This window comes from Thamnophis elegans, chromosome 16 (assembly GCF_009769535.1).
Source record: "Thamnophis elegans isolate rThaEle1 chromosome 16, rThaEle1.pri, whole genome shotgun sequence".
Lineage (NCBI taxonomy): Eukaryota > Metazoa > Chordata > Lepidosauria > Squamata > Colubridae > Thamnophis > Thamnophis elegans.
This window is the reverse complement of record NC_045556.1, coordinates 2,541,867-2,554,296: the sequence shown is the minus strand read 5'-3', so window position 1 is coordinate 2,554,296 and position 12,430 is coordinate 2,541,867. Positions and strand designations below refer to the sequence as shown.

The following is a 12,430-nucleotide window of genomic DNA, read 5'->3' as shown; positions in this document are numbered from 1 at the left end:
CACTCATTTGCTTATTATGCTTCACCGGCCTTCCTGGATGGCTGAAGGCATTCATCAGATGAGATGTCCTTATTTGCAGAGTTGACAACTTGGCTTGGGACCAGACAAGAGAACCTGGCTTGCCTCAAACTGCCCCAAAAGGGAGCGTCTTTTTTTCCACCCAATCAGAGACTGATTGGGATTAATTCTACTTTGGATGTATGGTTATGGCTATTAACAGGCTTTTAACCTTGTAGCCATAAGGTGGGTTTGTCCCAGTGGTGGGATTCAGCCAGTTCGCCCCCACTTCGGGAGAACTGGTTGTTAACTTTCTGAGCAGCTTGGCAAACTGGTTGCTGGAAGAAATCATTAGGGCAGAGAACCGGTGGTTAAATGATTTGAATCCCACCACTGGACTTTGTCCTGTATTATCAGGTAGAAATTGGAAAGGGAAGAGAAGGGAAGGGAGGAGGGGAAAGAAGGAAAGGGAAGAGGGAAAGAAAAGAAAAGGGGAAGAAGGGAAGGAAGGAAGGAAAGGGAGGAAGGAAGGAAAGGAGGAAAGGAGGGAGGAAAGAAGGAAAGAAACGAAGAAAGGAGGGAGGGAATGAGGGAAAGAAGGAATGAAGAAAAGGGAGGGAAAGAGGGAGGGAGGGAAAGAAGAAAGGGAGGTGGGGAATTCTGAGAGTTGAAGTCCAGGCATCTTTAAGTAGCCAACATGCATTATTCCTGCACTAAGCTGTCCTTCATCCTCAGCATCACAGCCACTATCTTCCTTTTTGGGGTCACATCCTCTAGATGGGCGCATGGCATCTGAACCCTATATTGCTGCTTTGACTTTGGCTCGGGCGCCTTCCACCGTTGTACCAGGATGCTAAAGAGAACCAACGGTTCCAACCACAAAAGCGCGGAGGACAAAATCGCGCTCGACGAAAGTGCGCATTTGACGTCATCACAGCGCGACGAAAACATCGTGCTGTGATCAAAAAATGTAAAAATAAAGCTAAAACCTTACCCTAACCCCCCCAAACCTAACCCTTAACCTAACCCTAAATCTAACCCTAAACTTAACCGTTAATGTAACGCTAAACCTAACGCTAACCCTTAACCTAACGCTAAACCTAACGCTAACGCTCTAAACCTAACCCTAACCCTTAACCTAACCCTAACCCTAACCCTAAACCTAAACCTAAACCTAACCCTTACCTTTATGTGAATCGGCTTGGTTTAATTTTAATTTTATTTCAATTTTTAATTTTTTTCGTCGCGCTGTGATGACGTCACATGCGCGCTTTCGTCGAGCGCGATTTTGTCCTCCGCGCTTTTGACGGGTCACGGAACCAACAGTGGATGCTTGGCAATCTCTGGCCAAGTCCAATCATCTTAACTGCCAGGTTACATTAACCGAATCCTCTGCAAATATTTCTCCTTTCCTTTTACTCCGTGGAAAAGCAGGGAGATGCTTCCCACACCCCTTGTCCTCCAGTGGGCTCAGCTGCCTCTTCTCTACCCACTGCCTAGTCTGCAGCTCTTCCTCCTGCCTCCAAGGTCATTCTCACCTACCATCAAAAACCACCTCAATTCTCATTAAGGGCAACCCTGAAGGGATCGCAACCCCCTCCCTCAGTTCCTCCTCTTCCTCCTCTTCCTCCCCTCCCTCACTGGCAGGGCAGTGGAAAACCATGCAAATTATAACCCCACCCGTTCCTAGGGGAAAATGCAAATGTGTGCCTGTTAGGTGAACGGCATTATTTTACATTCAAAGCCATCCACACCTCAAACAAAAGAAAGTGGAAATTATGTAAATGTTGCAGACTCTGCGCAAGTTCCTGTAGATGGAATGAGCTGAACTCGCTTTCCAACGGACTATTTTTTTTTAGTCCTGGGACAATTTAGATGTTTCTTCAGCTTGGCAACTTTAAGTGGTGTGGATTTCAACTCCATCACCGGCTGGGGGAATCCTGGGAGTTGACGTCCACTTGTCTAAAACGGTGCAGGTTCTCCTGCTTGAGCAGGGGGCTGGACTAGAAGACCTCCAAGGTCCCTTCCCAGCTCATTCTAGTCTATCTCTTAAAGTAAATGCCACTTTATAAAGCCTTGGTAAGACCATACCTAGAGTATTGCATCCTGTTTTGGTCACCACGCTATAAAAAGAGATGTTGAGACTCTGTAAAGAGTGCAGAGAAGAGTAACCAAGACAATGAGGGGACTGGAGGCTAAAACATAACGATGAATGGTTGCAGGAACTGGGCATGGCTGGTCTAGGGAAGAGAAGGTCCAGGGGAGACAGGAAAGCATCTTCCAATATTTGAGGGGCTGCCACAGAGAGGAGGGGGGGGTCAAGCTATTTTCCAAAGCACTTGAAGGCCAGACAAGGAAGAATGGATGGAAACTGACCAAGGAGAGATTCAACCTGGAAATAGGGAGAAATCTTCTGACAGTGAGAATAATGGAACCAATGGAAGTTGGTTTCAAGAAGCTTTCAAGAAAAGATTAGACTGCCATTTGTCAGAAATAGTGTAGGGTCTGCTTGGGCAGGGGGTTGGACTAGATGACCTACAAGGTCCCTTCCAACTCAATCTATCTAAGATGATCACAGATCTGGAGGCTAAAACATACAATGAATGGTTGCAGGAACTGGGCCTGGCTAGTCTAGGGAAGAGAAGGACCAGGGGAGACAGGAAAGCATCTTTCAATATTTGAGGGGCTGCCACAGAGAGGAGGGGGGTCAAGCTATTTCCCAAAGCACTTGAAGGCCAGACAAGGAAGAATGGATGGAAACTGACCAAGGAGAGATTCAACCTGGAAATAGGGAGATATTTTCTGACAATGAGAATAATGGAACCAATGGAAGTTGGTTTCAAGAAGCTTTCAAGAAAAGGTTGGACTGCCATTTGTCAGAAATAGTGTAGGATCTGCTTGGGCAGGGGGTTGGACTAGATGACCTACAAGGTCCCTTCCAACTGTGTCATTCTGACATTAAAGTTGCCAAGCTTGAGAAATAATGGGTTAAATTCAAAGAACAGACTCAGCCGTAATTTTTCTTGTTGTCAGCCACAAGGAGCTAATAAACCATCAAAATTGACACCCAACCAATTTCCCGAGGTGCAGGAAATGGGCAGGCTGGTTTTCTGCCTGTCTCTGGCAGGATATAATTTGTATTAAATAGTTTTTTTAAAAAAAATAAAGAAAAGTATATGATGCAAGCTAATTTAAACAAGGAAAAGAAAGCCATCAGAGAGAAAGTTAAAAAATGCAACGAAGGGGGGGAAAAAAGTAGAAGAAACGGATAAGAACTCACACTGAAGAAGTGGCTTCCAATCTTCTTGATGACAGTTATAAGCACGATCATAAATTTATCTCTTACTCAATGATTACAACATAACTCACTTTTTTTTAAACCATTATTTTTTTTTCTAACCCTCAAAGAAAAGCCAAACTTCCCTTTTCTTTGTAGCTTTTTGGGTTGCTGTGATCTCTTGCATTCCCTAATTTGTTTGTTACCCTTTTTATTTGCTTTTGGTATTTTATATATTTTTAAAAATTTAATAAAGTTTTGATTTTAAAAAGCCCATAAATCATAATTTCAATATTGTCCCATAGAGGTTTCTAGTCCCAATAAAAAGTAGATATTGTCTTATTGTCGATCAAGGAAGTCGATTTAGACATCCCAGAAAGTTGCATTCTCTTCGCCAACCATTCTTCCACTGGGGTTCCCATCTTGGTACATTAAAATAATGCACAATATTTGCCTCGCCCCAGTTCCATACCAAAAGAGAATTCTGTAACTCTTGTCCATCAATTTGGACAGTTTGTCCATCAATCCCCAAAGAAAAACAGCTGGTTTCAACAGTTATATCAATCTTTAAACCCCCCCCGAATCAGTCTTTGTAGGCAGGCTGGTTTTTCTGCACACAATATTTGGAATTTCCCTGATCTAATTTGGGAGCCTGACTGAAATTCTCATTAATTCTTTCGCAAGGTTAAGGGCAGAAATATCTCCGCGCCCTCTAGTGACGGATCCAGGTAATGTCTTTGGCGTTTGAATCGCCCTAAGCTACATTTGGTGGTCTCCTCCTCCTCCTCCTCCTCCTCCTCCTCCTCTTCCTCCTCCTCCTCCTCCTCCTCCTCCTCCTCCTCCTCCTCCTCCTCTGCAAACTCCACTTCTAGTTCTGATGATGTTCCCTAGTTTAGTAATGAGACGTCTGCAAGAAAACAACGAAGCTCAGAGAGCACCAAGGACCACACTGTCCTCCTCCTCCTCCTCCTCCTCCTCCTCCTCCTCCTCCTCCTCCTCCTCCTCCTCCTCTGCAAACTCCACTTCCTTCTAGCTCTGATGATGTTCCCTAGTTTGGTAATGAGACGTCTGCAAGAAAACAACCAAGCTCAGAAAGCACCAAGGACCCCACAGTCGTCATTCTCCCCCTCTCTTCCTCCTCCTGCTCCTCCTCCTGCTCCTCCTCCTCCTCCTCCTCCTCCTTCTCCCCTCTGCAAGCGCCATTCCCTTCCAGCACTGATGATGTTCCCTAGTTGGGTAATGAGACGTCTGCAAGAAAACAACCAAGCTCAGAAAGCACCAAGGACCACACTGTCCTCCTCCTCCTCCTCCTCCTAGCCCAGCCTTGGCTCTGTCTTCCATTCTTCTAAAGTAGGGGTCTGCAAACTTGGCAACTTTACGACTTGCGGACTTCAATTCCCAGAATTCCTCAGAACAGCTGGCTGAGGAATTCTGGGAGCTGAAGTCCACAAGTCGCAAAGTTTCCCAAGGTTGCAGGCCCCTCTTCTAAAGGACACGGGCCTGGCAAGTGATGCCCGTTCTGCAGTTTGGAGAGTGCAACAGGAAGAAAAATGTCAGTTTCATCAGCTGTCATGCATTTCCTTTTGCTCCTATTTTTGGCCTTCGCCGAACTTGGCCAACTTCCTCCTTTACTCCAGCAGCTTTCGAGATCCGAAGAAAGTCGAGAAACGAAGAGATGTTGGGCTCACAAGCGAGGGTCCTGCGCTGCCTCCTGGCTCTCCTGTTGCTAAGAGAAGCTGCAGGTATGGCTCTCATCCCTCCCTCCTGCTTTGGTCCCTTGGGGGGGCCTCTCTTCGTCCGGCTGGGAATTTGTCGTCGGGTGGCATTCAGGACGTGGGATCTACGGGAAGCAACTGGAGCCGAGCTAAAGATTCTCCTCTCTCTTGCTGCCTTTGTATTTGGAGTTTGATCTTTGCTTGACTTTGGGGTTAAATTTTTGGGTGTGGTCCAGTGGTGGGATTCAGCCGCTTCGCACCCATTCGGGAGAACCGGTTGTTAACTTTCTAAGCAGTTCGGAGAACCGATTGTTGGAAGAAATCTCCTTTTGTTTTTCCCCACTTTACAAGGCTAATCCTGTAAGGAAGGCAGGAAGGAGACATTCTGGTGTTGTTTCTAGCCTAGTGTTTCTCAACCTTGGCAACTTGAAGATGTCCGGACTTCAAGTCCCAGAATTCCCCAGCCAGCATTCGCTGGCTGGGGAATTCTGGGACTTGAAGTCCGGACATCTTCAAGTTGCCAAGGTTGAGAAACACTGTTCTAGCCTCATCTTGATTGCCCTGCTTACAGAAACTGCCTCTCCGGTTAACCCTGATCACATTGTAACAGCGAAGGCTAAGCGCCCGTCAACGTGAATGACGTTGAGTTGGCCATGGCCAACGGTCACATTGAAAATTGAAACCCACCACTGACTAGGGGAGACATGATAGTAGTATTCCAATATCTCAGGGGCTGCCCCAAAGAAGAGGGAGTCAAGCTATCCTCCAAAGCACCTGAGGGTAGAACAAGAAGCAATGGGTGGAAACTAATCAAGGAGGGAAGCAACCTAGAACTAAGGAGAAACTTCCTAACAGTAAGGACAATTAACCAGTGGAACGGCTTGCCACTAGAAGTTGCAAATGCTCCATCACTGGGGTTTTTTAAAGAAGAGATTGGGCAGGCATTTGTCTGGAATGGTATAGTTTCTCCTGCTAGAGCAGGGGGTTGGACTAGAAGACCTCCAAGGTCCCTTCCAGCTCTATTCTGAGTGAGGAATATGCTGGAGACTGGCGGGAGTTCAGGGTTAATCTCTCCACCTGTCTCTGTTTTTTTTTTACCCTAGGCGCCACTTTCTTTCACAACTATGGAACTGAACACGTGACTCAAATCTGCAACGAATCCTTTAGGGGAGACAATGCTTCTTGGTGGATTGGGAAGAATGGAACCTCTCTGCAAGTATTTGAATCAAGGGTGCTGCGATAAAAATAAAATTAAGTCTTGGAAATGTCAGCCTGGAAAGTGCCCCAACAACGTTTCCCTGAGCAATTTCCCCAGAGGTGGAATGTTTGCATGCAAAACCTCGATCCAGGGAAGCGAAACCCCTTTATTTTCTTCAAAAGATCACTGCGCAAACTTCAATTTCTTTTTTGTAGCCATAATAAAGAGCCAAGCAGGTGAGAAGGTTTTGGTTTCCCCCCCCTATTTGGCAGGAATCAAAGTTGAAATCATTTTGATGGCTACGATCAGCCATTCTCAAAGGTTTTGGTCTTAGGGCCCCCGTTGCAATTCTTAGGAACGACGGAAGACCTACGGTTGGGGCAAGCCATATCTGTTGATGTTCGCTGTAATAGAAATTGAACCTGAGAACTTTTAAAAAATGTTGATTTTATTTGACTCTGCCATTTGCTCTCTATTTATATACAGGTGGCTTGATGGTGATTATCAGTACTGATAGCAAGTTAGCAAGTTAGACTTATATGCCGCTTCATAGGGCTTTCAGCCCTCTCTAAGCGGTTTACAGAGTCAGCATATCGCCCCCAACAACAATCCGGGTCCTCATTTCACCCACCTCGGAAGGATGGAAGGCTGAGTCAACCCTGAGCCTGGTGGGATTTGAACAGCCGAACTGCTGAACTGCAGTCAGCTGAAGTAGCCTGCAGTGCTGCATTTAACCACTGCGCCACCTCGGCTCTTTGATGTTCCCTAGTTGGGTACTGAAATGTTTGCAGAAAAATTACCGAGGAGGAGGAGGAGGAGGAGCAAGGACCCCACAGCTAGAGAGTTTACAAGTTAAATCAGACTTACACACAGAGCCATCCATAAAGGAAGAAGTATATCCTATGCAGTGGTGGGATTCAAATAATTTAACAACCGGTTCTCTGCCCTAATAACCAGCTGGGTAGGCGTGGCTTTGTGGTCCTGTGACTGTGTGGGCATGGCCAACTCAACGTCATTCACGTCGATGGGTGCTTCACCTTAGCTGTCAGAATGGTAATAAGGGTTAATCAGAGATGGCAGTTTCTGTAAGCAGGGCAATAAAGATCAGGCTAGAAACAACACCAGAATGTTTCCTTCCTGCCTTCCTTACAGAATTAGCCCTGTAAAGTGGAAAAAAAAAAATGAGATTTCTTCCAACAACCGGTTCCCTGAACTACTTAGAAAGTTACCAACCGGTTCTCCTGAATAGGTGCGAACCGGCTGAATCCCACCACTGATCCTATAGGATAGTTCTCCAACCTTGGAGACTTTACAATGTGTGGACTTCAATTCCCAGAATTCCTCAGCCAGCATTCTGGGAGTTGAAGTACACCTGTCGTCAAGGTGCCAAGGTTGCATAGACCCCTGCGTAGACCCCCTAAGAAAAGGCAGCACGCCTACTTAACCACTATATGGTTTAATAATTAATAATGGAAAACGATTCTTGGAATTCTGGATGATTGGTGACATTATGGTCAATTCAAAATATGAATGTATATTATAAATTAATGGGAATCCTATGTTCTATTCTTCGCTCTTTCTCCTTAGAGATAGGTGACACTATAATACTTTAAAGACCCATTGTTATTCGATAGATAATTATGAATTTAAGGAAATAAGGATTGTTACAAATGAAAGAATATTAATGGTAATTTGAACACATAAGAGCCAAGGTGGCGCAGTGGTTAAATGCAGCACTGCAGGCTACTTCAGCTGACTGCAGTTCTGCAGTTCGGCTGTTCAAATCTCACCGGCTCAGGGTTGACTCAGCCTTCCATCCTTCCGAGGTGGGTAAAATGAGGACCCGGATTGTTGTTGGGGGCGATATGCTGACTCTGTAAACCGCTTAGAGAGGGCTGAGAGCCCTATGAAGCGGTATATAAGTCTAACTGCTATTGCTATTGCTAACTAAGTGGGAAGGAAGGAAGGAAGGAAGGAAGGAAGGAAGGAAGGAAGGAAGGAAGGAAGGAAGGAAGGAAGGGGCAAGAGGCTGATTCTGTATATATGTCTAAGGAATAGGAGCCGAGGTGGCGCAGTGGTTAGAGTGCTGTACTGCAGGCCACTTCAGCTGACTGCTATCTGCAGTTCGGCTGTTCAAATCTCACCGGCTCAAGGTTGACTCAGCCTTCCATCCTTCCGAGGTGGGTAAAATGAGGACCCGGATTGTTGTTGGGGGCAATATGCTGACTCTGTAAACCGCTTAGAGAGGGCTGAAAGCCCTATGAAGTGGTATATAAGTCTAACTGCTGTTGCTATTGCTATAATGCTCAATGACAGCGAAACATCCAGTTATGTTTAATGTAAACCAGTGATGTTAATCCTGAGCTTAAGAAGGGATGCACAAAATCTTGTAACCAAACGACATGCTTGATGAAATGGAGAAAAGTTGTTTTTTTCCTTCTTCTCTTGCTTTGTTTTGTATGTGTTGTTTTGTTTAAAAAGAATAAAAATATATTTTTTTAAAAAAGAAAAGGCAGCACGCCAACCTGCAGAACAGCAATGGGGGATTTCAACTCCATCTTTCCAAAAAAAAAAAAAAAATTGGACCCTGGGATGGAAGGAAATGCATCCAAAGCAAAGGGCCACAATAACGGGACAAGAATGTTGTGGGTCTATCACTTGACAAAAAATATGCCTCTAATCTCAACCCTTTCTGCCCATTTCCCACCGCAGGGCAGAGGCCCGAAAACATTTCTACAGAAGCCGAGGAAGAGGTCTCCGTTGAGGAAAACCAAGACTTGATCCTTTCGTGTGCATTTGAACTGGGAAAGGACGCAAGCGTTTTCACCGTGTATTGGTTTAAAGGACTCAATCTGAGCAAGTGCCTCTATTCGGCTTCGAACGAATATGGCCACACGCTCTTTGACATTTCCTACAACATCAACTGCTGCATCGACGAGGCGTTAAGAGACCGAGGGATCAAGAACGTCACAACTTCAGAGGAGGGACATCGAAAGCAGACACACCACCAGATGCGAAACCAGGTTACAATCCCCAACAGCACCACGGCAGACAATGGAAGCTACTTCTGTGTGGTGGCCGCTTATAATCCAGGATTCACGTGGACAATAGAACGGAGGGTATCTGTGACTGTGACTGTGAGGAAAGGTGAGTTTCAACGGGTGAGGAACCGAGCCTTAAAATGTGTCCCCACAAATTCTGACTCGGAGGGCTCTTCGGTGCGCTCTGAGCTTGGCTGTTTCCTTGCAGACGTTTCAAGACCCAACTGGGTAACATCATCAGGACTAGAAGGGAGAGGAGGAGGAAGGACTCTGGGATCTTTCGTGCTCTCTGAGCTTGCTTTCTTTGGTGAGAGTGAACTGCACTTCATTTAAGCACTGGTGATGTTCCCTAGTTGGGTCATGGAAGGTCTGCAAGAAAACATCCAAGCTCAGAGAGCCTAAAGACCCCACAGTAGTCCTCTCCATTGTTGTTGCCCTCCTCCTCCTCTTCCTCTTTCTCCTCCTCCTCTTCCTCTTCCTCCTCCCCCCCTCCTCTCTGCAAACTCCACTCCCTCTAGATCTGATGATGTTCCCTAGTTGGGTAATGAAACATCTGCAAGAAAACATCCAAGCTCAGAGAGCACCAAGACACTAGAGTCTTCCTCCTCCTCCTCCTCCTCCTCCTCCTCCTCCTCCTCCTCCTCCTCCTCCCCCTCCTCTTCCTCCTCCCCTCCTCCCCCTCCTCCTCCTCCTCCTTGTTCTCCTCATTCTCCTCCTCCTCCCTCAAAAATAGCTCTGACTTCCATTCTTCTCTTCACAAGTTCCACTCCTTTCTGGCACTGATGATGTTACCTAGTTGGGTCGTGAAATGTCTGCAAGAAAACCCCCCACACTCAGAGAGCACCACGGACTCCGCCAGTTCAACCCCCGAGTTACAAATGTTTTCTTCTACGGCTTCAGATCCCTCCCCCCCCCCCGTTCGAAGTGGCCGTTTCCCCTTTCTGACTAGTATGAATTTTTTGCTTCTCTTTTTTCAAGCACCGCCACCCAACTTCTATCTCCAGATCTCCCTAGGAGCCATTGGGGGAGCCCTGCTTCTGATGGCCGGCCTCATTTTGCTCCTGTGCTGCCTGAGAAAAGCAAAAGGTAACTCAGGAACGATTTGACCCGGATGGCACCAAAAGAAACCTTGCAATTTTGGGAAAAAAGCAATTGAAACATACAGAATTCACTCTATGTATCTTTTTTTTATATATTTTGTTCCAGGAAAGCCACTGGAAAATCAACAAAGGTATTTTTGCCTATCGTGTCATTGAATAGAAATTGTATTTTTCCCCCCCCCTTTACCCTGAAATGATTTTGAAACAATCTCTTTCATTCAGGGACCAGACTGCAGTGGCTACAGAAGATTGTAAGTCAACTCTCCGTTCCATTACATTTAATTTTAAAACGAATATCGTATCCCTAGTACTTGGGAAAGGGAGGCGGGGGCAAAGTGGCTAAGACACTTAGTTTGTCGATCAGAAAGGTCAGCAGTTCGGCTGTTCGAATCCCCAGCGCCGCGTAATGAAGAGCCGAGGTGGCGCAGTGGTTAAATGCAGCACTGCAGGCTACTTCAGCTGACTGCAGTTCTGCAGTTCGGCGGTTCAAATCTCACTGGCTCAAGGTTGACTCAGCCTTCCATCCTTCCGAGGTGGGTAAAATGAGGACCCGGATTGTTGGGGGCAATATGCTGACTCTGTAAACCGCTTAGAGAGGGCTGAAAGCCCTATGAAGCGGTATATAAGTCTAACTGCTATTGCTATTGCTAATGGAGTGAGCTCCTGTTACTTGTCCCAGCTTCTGCCAACCTAGCAGTTCGAAAGCACGTTAAAAAATGCAAGTAGAAAAATAGGGGATCACCTTTGGTGGGAAAGTAACAGCATTCCGTGCGCCTTTGGCATTGAGTCATGCCAGCCACATGACCACAGAGATGTCTTTGGACAGCGCTGGCTCTTTGGCTTTGAAACAGAGATGAGCACCGCCGCCTAGAGTCGGGAACAACTAGCACATGTGTGCGAGGGGAATTTTTACCTTTAATATTTGGGATGTAAATACCAAGATATCTCCCAGGCCCACTTAACGGATATGATCAGCACTGAGTTCAAGGCATTCTTGCCAAGCATTTTATTCTGATGCACTGAAGCATCAGCTAATGCCACACAGACAAAACCCGTCAAAAGTTTTCTTTTAGTAACGAATTCAAAACGAAACAATCTTAACCTGTTGTGCAGGTTGACCAGCTAGGTCTCCCAGGCACCTAATCAGGTTGCGGCTTCAAGTTTACTTTAAAAATAAAAAATGAAACTTATTTGTTCTTTTTTTTGACTTCCAGGTTCCCCATATGCTGTTTCTGGTCGCAGTGACCTTAGTGGACAAGAAACGGTTTATTCTCTAGCCATGAGTCCCGGGGAAGCCCCATCTTCGCGGTGTTTCTCATCACAGAGCAAGCCAGATCCTGCGGTGCAACATGGAGAAAATGTGGAAGTTCTCTATTCTAAAGTTGCTAAGGACAGAGACGGTCCCTCCTTGGCCTCTGATTCCAGCGTATGAAGTGCCTGGTTTTGCTTCCTGAAACTTTCCTTTTATTGAGCAGGGGATACGGACAGTTCTCCGAAACAGGAAGTGAAGGCAAGTCGAATTGTTTGGAGGGCTGCAGATTTTAGGTCAATGTTCTGGAGTTGAGCGGGTGGAGAGCATCTTCAAAGAACGTCCGACAGAAAACTTTTGAATTAGCTGGTTCCAGAGCATCTGCCCAGCTCTTTTTATCTCCCTTCAATTTCCACGTGAGCTGCCACGTTTTTGTTTTATTTTGAGTTTTGCACCCCTGGCATTGCTAAAAATCCCACCTGCTGCTTATCTATGGAGATTCTCCATTATCCATGTCATGTTTTGCTCCAAAGGTGCTTTTTCCAAAGGGCAAATGGACTCTGTTGGGTTTTTTTTAATTTCTTGGAAAACATTTTGCTTCTCATCCAAGAGGTGAACCTATCAGGTGCTGCTTCATTTAATAATCAGGAAAGAAACCACTCAACTCCATTTGTTTGAAATTAAGTGTACTTTTACTAATTACAAACCAATAGTAGCGAAGCTAAGCTGAGTCTGGTTCATTGGGCACGAAAGCAATGAATATCATGTATAGGTCAATTCCCCTCCCCTTGGCACCCCAGTCCATAGTCCAATTATAATTCACCCAACTGTCAGGTGGGAGATAACTTCAAAA

At 45.8% G+C, this 12,430-nt stretch overlaps 1 protein-coding gene across 1 annotated transcript; it reads left to right on the top strand.

The window, feature by feature from the left end:
• The first annotated feature begins 4,921 nt into the window (after positions 1–4,921).
• LOC116519480 lies at positions 4,922–12,128 on the top strand. Its single transcript, XM_032233359.1, has 7 exons — positions 4,922–5,016; positions 6,093–6,423; positions 8,900–9,334; positions 10,207–10,314; positions 10,435–10,459; positions 10,551–10,579; positions 11,543–12,128. Exons 2-7 carry the CDS (start codon positions 6,165–6,167, stop codon positions 11,758–11,760), a joined length of 1,074 nt encoding a protein of 357 aa, XP_032089250.1. The 5' UTR covers positions 4,922–5,016; positions 6,093–6,164; the 3' UTR covers positions 11,761–12,128.
• The last annotated feature ends 302 nt before the right edge of the window (positions 12,129–12,430 follow it).

Bases quoted from the DNA above. Each gene is read 5' to 3' on its own strand.
- LOC116519480 (XM_032233359.1), top strand. From the start codon at position 6,165: ATGCTTCTTGGTGGATTGGGAAGAATGGAACCTCTCTGCAAGTATTTG. The intron at 6,424-8,899 runs GTGAGAAGGTTT...TTCCCACCGCAG, and splicing joins CATAATAAAGAGCCAAGCAG to GGCAGAGGCCCGAAAACATT. The intron at 10,315-10,434 runs GTAACTCAGGAA...ATTTTGTTCCAG, and splicing joins CTGCCTGAGAAAAGCAAAAG to GAAAGCCACTGGAAAATCAA.